This window comes from Malurus melanocephalus, unplaced genomic scaffold, assembly GCF_030028575.1.
Source record: "Malurus melanocephalus ecotype Western Australia unplaced genomic scaffold, MMel_1.1 scaffold_182, whole genome shotgun sequence".
In the NCBI taxonomy this organism is placed as follows: Eukaryota; Metazoa; Chordata; class Aves; order Passeriformes; family Maluridae; genus Malurus; species Malurus melanocephalus.
Window position 1 is genome coordinate 1,212,139 of NW_026623414.1, and position 10,452 is coordinate 1,222,590.

General features: G+C 51.8%; 1 protein-coding gene across 1 annotated transcript in view; it reads right to left on the reverse strand.

The window, feature by feature from the left end:
• The window catches only part of CCND1 (cyclin D1), a 17,802-nt gene extending 9,276 nt beyond the window's left edge, over positions 1-8,526 (reverse strand). The window contains exons 1-4 of the mRNA XM_057373013.1: positions 8,039-8,526; positions 6,123-6,338; positions 5,237-5,396; positions 179-327 (exon numbers count right to left, since the gene is read on the reverse strand). Coding sequence (XP_057228996.1) covers positions 179-327; positions 5,237-5,396; positions 6,123-6,338; positions 8,039-8,236 — 723 coding nt within the window. The 5' untranslated portion in view covers positions 8,237-8,526. The remainder of the gene's footprint in view (positions 1-178; positions 328-5,236; positions 5,397-6,122; positions 6,339-8,038) is intronic.
• Positions 8,527-10,452: the final 1,926 nt, after the last annotated feature.

Genomic DNA, 10,452 nt, shown 5'->3' on the forward strand with positions numbered 1-10,452 from the left:
GGGCACCACCACATCCAAACTCCCAGGCTGGGCACAAGAGAGCACATGGAGAACCCCCGCTCTGAGGCGTGACCTTTCCCAAGATTTACTGCCAGATTAGCTCCCAGTGCAGCAAGCAGGCATTCATTCTCAAAAACTCTTTAATGCAGGAGATCAACCGAGAGGAAGAGTCACTTACCGGATCACATTTGATAACTTGTGATAGGAAATGTGTGAGGCATTGATAGGAGAGGAAAGTGTTAGTGTTCCCCAGATGCAGGCCTTGCACAGCTGCTACCACGCTGCCAGCTGCGATCATGGAGGGTGGGTTTGAAATAAATTTAATATCTGCATGAAGAAAGGAGAGAAAAAAAAAAAAACAGACTGAAATGATTGCTTTAGGAGAGGCCTGTCCATACACATACATTCTTTACTACCAGCACAGTTTCAGCTGCCAGTTGTCACATCCCAGAAAGCCGAATGGGGAGCAGGAAGGTGCCTCCTGCCCCAAAATATTGCAGGTCCCAACCTGCAAACACTTATCCACACAAGCAAGTGCCCTGCAGAGTGGCCCTTCCTAGGGCCGAGCCTGGGAGGCTGTTCAGAATTTCCAGGTATTTCCAGCATAAGCAGGGCCCCAATTTTTCAAATGTCAGAGTGCTTTGCTCCTGTGAATGATGCCATAGGGGTCAGAGGCAGTGCACACTGAGGAAACCTGCTGGCATCTTGCAGGGGTTTGTCAGATCCAAGGTGTGCTCCAGTAACGAGTCCTGGGGCCCTCGAAAGCAGAAACCTTTGCACTGACACTCAAAGGAATATTGCTTTAATGAACAACAGCAACAAAAAGAAAAGACTGCTTAACCCTGTCAGGAGGCAGATAATCCATATCTAAATTAAGGTTTCATCTTAAAAATGCTTTGTCTCAAGCTAGTCTCGTGTAAAAAGCTGCCATCCATCCTGGCAGCAGGGATTTAATGTAAATGTGGCATAACTAAGTGACGGGGGTCCCGAGAATTGGCGGACAATCAGTTACATTCTGATGTGACACCATGCTGACAAGAGGCTGGGCCCCCTTCCAGACTGCATTGCTGTAGGTCTCTCCACAAAGCCACTCCCAGGATCCCTTCAGGGGCTATCTYTGCCATTTAGCACATTTTTTTCCTTTGGGGTTGTTTGGTTTGGTTTGTTTTGAGTTTTTCTAATATTTTTATAATCATCATCATTATCATCCACATTTTAATAACAAGGTTCTTTTTACTGAACAGGCACGTGTTTGATGTGTGGCAGGGAACACCTGGGAGGAGGATCAGGAACAAAGGAAGCAAGTGGCACAAAAAAAGGTCCAACTTTGTGAGGGAGAAAGGGAAACGCCACAATGTACACCAGAACCTGAGATACATTCCTTTGGCTTTTATCAGAATACAACTTCCTCTGAGTTGGAAAAATGTAAACCATCTGTCAAACCTCTGAATGAAATCAAAGGAATGGACAGCTTAGAGGGCTCAGTGGAATGGTTTAAGTATTAAATCATGCATTTCCTTTATTATGATAAAATAACTTTTGTGTAAATGTTTTAGCAGTGAAGCTAAAGCCTTCAGGACTCCATGGAAGCCCTGGATCTGAATCTATTTATTCAGACACCTCTGACACTCCATTGTGGCCCTGACCAAGACCTTCAAAGGGGCATCGTTCTACCAACCTCCCAAATTAAACTGATAAAAGGAATTCCAGCCAAGCTCTGGTGATGCACTGCCAGTGAAAAAGCAAGCTCGAGCTAAAGTCATCTTGTTTATGCTAAAATAAACATATAAAAATAAATTTGAGTTATCCCCTTTTCCTAACCTGCCCATTTCTGGGCAGATATAAACACAGCCACCTTCCAGCAAGCTGATCATTCCCAAAAAAACCAAGCAGTCCCGACTGCTTATTGGGCACTGCATCCATTCCAAAACCAGTCCCGAACTGAAATACTGAGCTGCAGGTGGACTTGGGAAACAGGGCATGAATCCCACCAGGCTGGGGTTGCTCGGAGGGGCAGGGTGGCAGTGCCTTCCCGACACTGTTTACTGAGCTCCACAAACAGGACATGACCAAAACGCGTCCCTTTAGCGAGCCCGTCCCGACAGCATCGCACTCAGGATTAATATTTGCATCCTTCTTTTAAATGGAGCAGTAAACAAGAACATGAATTCATAGTCACACCCTCATTCTTTCCAAGGTGGAAAAGTGATAATGAAGTTTAAATGATCAGTTTGTGTCTGTCCCTATAACCACTCCAGACAAGCAGCATGGACTGCCTTTTTGTTGCAACTCAACAAGGAATTATTTGTGGCAGAGGCCACTAATTTCAGCATATTAATCAGGGGGCCCCTCTCGTCTGTAATTGGATGCCCCCAAGTGAAGAGTGTGGCATCATTGTCAGCCTCCATCGCCTCATCTTGCGCTATTGAGCGCTCAGGAACAAGGGGGCTTCGGTGAGATGAATTAGACCTGACACAGCCACAATGGGGTAGGGGGCCCCATCAATTGAAGCACACATCCCCAGTAGCCTATCTGAGACTTCATCCAAAAAGAATAAACAACTTCAGCGTTGTTAAAAAGAGAGAGAGGGAGAGAGAGAGGAGGGGGAGGAGAGAGAAGAATGCCAGCCACCCTGAAGGGAGGACAAAGCAGGCATATAGGCGCTGCAGCGCTTTAAAAAAAATTCCTAACAAGGCGAGTCACCCCTTTTCCTTTTTAAATGGAGCAGCAATTCCATCCGTCTGGAGAGCTGGGGGCTATGAATGAAAATCTTTTCATTGAGGCAAATCAAAACTGTGAACATAAATCACTTGCTGCAAGATGCAACAGGTTCCAACTGGTCACATACCTTGAGACTTCCAATTTTATAAAGGCCGGAGAATGGGAGAATTGTGACATGCTCGTTTCAAAGGGGGACCTTCCTTTCTCCTTCCCGAAGCAACGATAATAATATCAATAATAATTGTAATAATAATAATAATAATAATTGCAATAATAATAAAAGGAGCCTGGCATGTTTTGGTAACTAGAGGAACATAATGAAATGCTGAAGCTCCAATATTTGCTGCTATCCATTGTTATGCTTGCACAGAGCTGCAGTTCTCCCTCTACACTTGGTCTTAACTTGGGCCAAAAGAGGCCTGCTTCCTTTTGAGCTCTGCCTGCCTTGCTCGGCCATGCCAAAGCTCCATTCATTAAGCTCAATTATGTGTTAACTTCAAACAACCTCTGGTAATTTTTTTTCTTTTTTTCACTTTTTCTCCCCAACCTACACCAGCACAAAGGCATCCTTTGGTGAAGACGGATTTTTCAAAACCAAATCAAACAAACCCACTTCTACTAGCTAGACAGGTGGAGAGGGAGCTTAGGAGGAATTTCCCTTGACTTCACCTTGCAGAGTAACCTTCTCTTTCTGAAGCAAACACACACACACACTCATCTACCAACACTTCCACAGCCTCCACCTTGGAAAGCCAACTGAGCAAGGGTTTGTTTTCTAAGCAAGCATTATTCTGCAGATCTTCTTGGGAGAACCTCCTTTACAGAAGAGACACAGGCAAAGACAGAGCACTTGCCCCTGAGGCCACTTAAGTGAGCTGTCAGTGTTTCCAGTGGACTTTGGATCAGGCCCCACAGCATCCAGGCAGCACAAGGCATTCGCAGTCCATCTAGGTTCCTTTTGGCCAGGGGAAATGTAGCACAACACAGCAAAGCAAAGTCCAGATGCTACTTAGACCACATGTGATCTTCACTAGCCAACAAAGAAGTCATGAGAAGAGCAAAAGGTAGAGAAACCCCTGGCATCCAAAAAYAACAATAAAAACACAGAGCCCAGTGGCAGCACTCCTTCCTGAGCGCTCCTTCCCCAGGCAATATTCCCAGCTTCCGTAGGGAGCTGAACAGGGCCCCAACTCTGGTGAGCTCAGCGCTGGTTTTTTTTTTAAAAAGCTAAGTAAAACTCCCAGAACATGGTTCTCATTTACTGATCCATTCTCCAGCTGTGGTGTGTAGCAGTGTTAAATAAAGGCTCTGGATGTGCTTCCTAAAAGAAACATAACAACACCGACAGTAGATCAAAGTACTGGACTCTTAGCAAGTCTCCAACCTTTGAACCACTCTTGTTTTCATCCCTGTCATTGCCAACACAACAACCTAGGTTAAACATCCCCAAATCCAAAGGGGGAGGCCGGGGAGCCACTCTTTTTAGCGTCAAACTTAGCAAATCACGCCTCCAGAGCCGCAGCAGCCTTCCCTCTGGTAGAAYCAGGCACAGAGGGACACATCTGACTTTCCCAGAATGTTGCTGCCRGTGGTTTGAAGGTTTTGATGCTCCCAACACTGAGCACTACTCCAGACAGCCTCACCTACAAGCTCAAGACGAAGAGCAATGCCAGTGTTTATAAACTTTTCTTTTATGGTTTGGTTGTTCTATCTTTAGGCCTTGCAGTGGGGCCAGGTCTGTGAAATAAAACTTTTTTTTTTTTTTTTCCTTCTGAGTGCCTGCCATCTTCCTTCGAAACTTTCCATACCGAATCCGACCTCTGGCAAACGGAGCTACACGGCATTAACGGGTGTGACTGGCCACACACGTCCCACTGAGGATTTYGAGCGTGGACACCACGACTCTCTGGTGTCTTTGGAGACCAGCCCCGCTCATGGCTCCAGCACAGCACGTGGTCAGGAGGGTGCAGATGGCAGCGGCTCGGTCCCGTGCCAGGAAAAGCCTCTGTGCCGCGTGGCCCTCTCCAATCCACCAGCCACCGAGGAGGAGGGGAAGAGGCGACTTGAAGAGGGAAGTTTTAAAACCCCCACGCAGAGCTATTCACAGGGAAAATCTCCCTCCRCCTTCAAAAACTCATCCCGAAGAATGAACCCGCACGGGGAGGGATTCYCCACACGGGCAGTCAGCCTTTTGCAGCCCCCACATAAACCTGGGCTAGGGAGGCGAGGAAATTGTGCCACAATGAGCTACAGAGAGTGGGGAGGGTCCCTCTCTCTCCCTGACAACCACAAAAAACTCCGACTCAGAAGCGAAAGATCTTCTGAAAAACAAAAAAACTTACCTCTGGCAAAGTAATCCACCTTCTGCAAACAAGGGGCAATAATCGGGGCTTAAACTACCTCCCCGCAGCTCTTCGAGCACGCCCRACACCAAGAGCTATGGGAAGCTTTACAAGCCGGGGGGCGGGCGCGTGTCGGGGAGCAACGCGCTTTGCGCAACGTGCAGGGCTCATACCTGTAGCGCACAGAGCCACAAAAGTCTGAGCATGTTTACGGATGATCTGCTTGGTGTCCTCTGCCAGAGGCATTTTAGTAAGGAAATGTTCAATGAAATCGTGGGGGGTCATTGCAGCCAGATTCCATTTCAGCTTATTCACCAGCAGCAGCTCCATTTGCTGCAAAGAGAAAGAGGGAGGAGGGGAAGGGGGAAGGGGAAAGAGGAGGAAGAAGAGGGGGGAGCGTGGTTAGAGCCGCTCGCACACGGAGCTGCGGGGGTCCCCCCGCACGGGGCAGCGCCCGGCGGGGCCGGCAGGGGGAGCCCGCGGGCCGCCAGCAATGCGGGCCGGGTCCCCGATCCCGATCCCGATCCGATCCCCGATCCCGCTCCCCCATCCCGATCCCTATCCCCGATCCCGATCCGATCCCGATCCCGCTCCCCGATCCTGATCCCAATTCCCAATCCCCGATCCCCGATTCCCGATTCCCGATCCCGATCCCTATCCCCGCTCCCGATCCCCGATCCCTGATCCCGATCCCAATCCCCGATCCCCGATCCCGATCCTGATCCCAATTCCCAATCCCCGATCCCCGATTCCCGATTCCCGATCCCGATCCCTATCCCCGATCCCGATCCCCGATCCCTATCCCTATCCCCGATCCCGATCCCCGATCCCTATCCCGATACCCGATCCCGGCCCTGTCCCATCCCTCCGCTCCGCTGCATCACACACAGCACACCTCCCGCCCGCCGCCGCTTCCGAATGTGCAGCCTGGCCCCGGCTCTTAATTTTTTTTGGTGGTTGTCGCTGCTGTTGTTTTGTGTTTTTTTTGTTTTGGTTTTTTTTTTAATTTTTTTTTGTTTCGATTTTTTTTATTCTTGAAGTGATTAAACGTGAAATTACCAGTAATTCGTCGGGTCTAATGGAGTTATCTGTATAAATGCACAGTTTTTCTGCGGTCAGAGGAATAGTTTCCTTCATTTTTGAAGCCACAAACATGCAGGTAGCTCCGAGCAATTGCAATCGGCTTTTCTTGAGGGGTTCAAACGACAAAAATCTGTCCAAATAATTCATAGCCAAGGGAAAAACTTCCTCTTCGCACTTCTGCTCCTCGCAAACCTGCAAGAAGGAGAGAGATCGTTGAAGAATAATTTAATCGAGGCGAAAGGAAGGCTTGTCCCGCTGCTCTCGCCCTCCCTTCTCCCTCACCCCCAAGCTTTGCAGGGCAAGGTTAAAGGAGACGAGGGGGAAATGCAGTYGGAGAAAATGGATAAATATGGGAAAACCAGCGGCATCAAAGAAAACGAAAGTCACGAGTGACAAAGTGGGGGGAAATGTTGCGTTAGAAACCCGCAGGCGATTCATGGCTAAAGAGGAGGGGGGGTAATCGAAGAAGAGGTCTGTGCCCAGTTTCCCAGCCCCTACAACAAATTATTAAAAAGAGAAGAAAACGGAAAACGGAGGAAAATGCGACCCCCCGTGCTTGGGAACGGGTGCAGAGCCGGACTCGGCCCCGGATTTATTTATTTCGCTTTTATTTTTTCATCTAATTTGCCGTTGTGCTGCCGATTTCCCTCTCTGGTCGAGACACAAAGGTGGCGTCCAGMCTCATTTCCCCAGACGTCATCTTTTCAAAAAATATTTAAAAATATTTAAAAAATTATTCGMGCTCTCAAAAAAGGCTGAAAATGAAGCGGCGGGGGTCCTTTACCGAGCCCCGTGCCTTTGGTCCTGCTGGGGGGCTCCAGGGGGGTCCCCCGAAGTAAAATTCACCGCCTCCCTCTCTCGCCCCGCAGCACAGCCGGGCGCGACATTTCCCTGAGCGAGGCAGGGCGCTACGGTTTCAAAAATTAATTAAAAATACATCGCGGGCACCCAGAGCTTCCGAAAAGGCATGACAATGTAGCCCAGCTCCTGGGGCTCCCTCTGGGAGCCCCCCCAGACGTGTCCCGCCAGGGACGAGGCCCTATCCAACTGGCTTTTCCCAGGCGACCTTGCCGCTCGCCGCCGCAGCACAAGCGTGCCTTTGAGGGGTGACCGCAGCTCCAACCTCTCTTCGCGCTGAACAAAGAAACTTTCACCCTGCAACTCCCCCCAGAAACGCCGGAGCCCCTCCGGCCGGTCCTCCTGCCCGCAGCCCCAGCGGGGTCCCCCGGCCCCCGACCTTTCTCCCCCGACCCCTTCCCCCGCTCCCCCCCGCCACACACACACCCTTGGCTTTGCTCCCCGCGACTTTCTTCGTTTTTCTCCCGATTAATAAACACTTTTGGTTTGCAAATAAAAGAACAAAGATGGCGCATAATACTGGCACGGCCAGCCGCTTGCATACGTGTACAAGGATATTAATTTAAAATAAAATCCCCAGAAAACACGGGCTGGCAGGGGCTGGCGGCGGCCGGGGGCTCGGTGGCCGGGCCATGGCCGCTCCCCGCCGGGCCGGGGGAGCCCCGAGCCGGCTGTGCCCCGGCTCCCCAAGCCGGCATCGCCGAGCCCCGACGGCCGGAAAAGGTGCCGGGCACCCCCCGACCTCCGGGGGCACCGGGCGGGGGGGTGGTGGGGGGCTCGTCCGCCGCCCCTCGGCGCTGGGACCCGGCTGCGGCAGCGGGGACGCGACACGGGCGACAGCGGCGACAGCCACCGCCACCTCGGGCCGCTTCCCCTCGTTCCACGCGGGCGTCTCCGAGGGCAGACAACGTGTGCCGCGCCGGAGCGGCGATCCCGGGGGAAAGGGGGGGGCAGGAGATGGGGGAGCAGCTCCCCGGATTCATTCGTTTCGGCGCCGGAGCTTGCAAAGGAAAAGTTCCCCGAAAGATACAAACCTCCAGCATCCAAGTGGCAACTATTTTCCTCATATATGGCAAGATTTCTTTCTGCACGCACTTGAAGTAGGAGACGGAGGGCGAGCAGGTCTCCTCCGCCTTCAGCATTGTCTGCAGCACCCTGTCATTGAGGAGGTTGGCATCCAGGTAGGCTCGTCGGATGGTCTCCACCTCGCAGCACAGCAGCTGATGTTCCATGTCTGCCTCCGTCGCCTCGAGTCAGTTCTCTGCAGCAGGACTGAGTCAGTCGCTCGCTCGCCTCTCTCTTCCCCTTCCAGGAGTCCCTTGGATGCTGCTTCTGCTACTGCCGCTACAGCCCTCTGGAGGCTGCAAAACTTTCTAACTTCCAACAAAACTCTCCTGGTGTAGTCCCTGTGACGTTACTGTTGTTAAGCAGAGATCAAAGCACGAGAGAGAATGAGAAAGAGAGAGAGAGCCAAAAGCAAGGGGCAGAGCCCTAAAGCCATCCCATAGGCTTCAAGTCCTTCCCCTTTGCTTAGCTTATAGAGAGCAGGGTTTTAATGCAAATGAGACAAGGGCTCGCTTTCTTCAAGGGCAAGGGAGAGGTGGGGGAAACCCAAATTGTCTCTTCAGTGGATCATGCATAATTTTAAAAATGGAGCGGGTTCTGCACTGGGAGCCAAATGATGAATGGGGCTAAGGCCACACACAGACACCAGGGAGAAAAATGCAAGGAGACTTGGTATTATTTTACGGGGGCGCCAGGGAGGGGAGTGGAGCAGCACCAGTGCCTTGCTGCTCGTTATCTATTATAATTATTATTATCATTATTATTAGTAGTATTATTATTCGTGCTGTCACTGGCACGTACCTGCCATATTTGGCCTTTTAAAAGGCACGCTCCCAACCTGAGCCTACTCTTTGTAGCTGATCCCAAGGGAAAAGCTTTTCCCTGTTTCCTCAGTCCTGTTTTATCCCAGCTGGGATGCTTTTGCTGCACACCAAAATTTTTAAACAATTGGGGTGTCCACCCCTGTGCCAAGATGTTTCTTTTTTTTCTAATTTTTTTTTTTAAAGGGCTTTCCTTTCACTTCAAAGATTTCACCTTCCCAAAGGGGCACGGRGGTGGCAGCGGACAGGGCGAGAGCTAATCCGGTGGCAGCGCACACCGGGAAGGAAGACCACGCTCAGCTCCCCACCCCCACTGCTCACTGCCACCCAGGAAAAATAGCCCAGCGGAACAGCAAAATGGTGGTCAGGGCTCCCTCCAGCACCTACAGGGAGACAGGCTGGAGGGGTGGCAGGGAGAGAGCTGCCGGAACCTTGCTGGGGCCTCACACGCCGCGCCGCGTCTCCAGGACATTCTGTCCACGCGTGATGTGCCACGGTGGGGCCCTGCCATAAATAACTCCTGTTCCCTGGCTGAGCGGCCTGAGCTACCTGAGAACGCKCTGCTTTGCCTTGTTTCTGTCAAAAAGCGTGTCTCTCAAAGTGCTGCTCTTCGAGGGGCTGACAGGAGAGCTTGAGGCCCGCTGGGGAACAGCGGAGTGAGGTCAATGTATGGGAGAAGCGGTGTGGGGTGAAGTGGGCAGGCTGTAAATTGGGGTTCACGGATTAACCTCAGCCCTGGCACTTTGGCATCCCGTGGGTGCCACAGGGATATCTGGAATACCAGCTGGTGGTACAACACTGATAGTGGGGGCCACTAGCCGTGGAGGACACTGTGGAGGACACACAGCATCTCTCCTGCACGACCTGCAGGGACAGCGGTGCCAAAGATCACAGGGCATGTTGTTGCACGGCTGTGTGTTTACATAATCTCTGCATGGACTGTCTGCCCATCTCTTCTCATTTAATCGTTTACTTGACCATTTGTCTCCATTTTGTCTCCGTCTGTCAGGAGGAGGATGTCGGAGGCCCCATGTTCTCAGTTCCCCTCGCATGCCACAGCCCACGGGGCGAGTCCGGAGGGTCCCTCAGCGAGAAAACTGTCCCCTGTCCCTTCGCCTGTCTATTGTGCTTCACGCATAGGACGTGCCCTTTTGTTTCCACAACTTTAGTTGGCYGGGAAGGTTTTCATATTAAATGGAGAAGAACGGACGATCCCGCACTCTCCGGCTGAAATTGAACACGCTTGCCACGCACATCCAGAGGACCCTATTTAATTACCAACCCTGCACCCCCAACGCCTTCCTGGGTACAGCTGGTTTGGGGGTGCAGGGTGAGCCCTCGGGGCACATTCCTGACAGCTCTCCGCTTCCGAGCATTTGTTCCCGGTCTCGCTGCCCAGGTCGCTCTCTCCGTGCGGGGCGCAGCACCCACGCCTCGCCATCCTCCCCGCCGGTCCCCGCCGCTCGGAGCGGGCCGGCCCAGGTGCCTTTTCCCCCCGGGAGCACGCGGCCGGCGCTCCATTCATAAAAGCAGCGCGGCGGGGCGCGGGGAGCGCGGCGGGC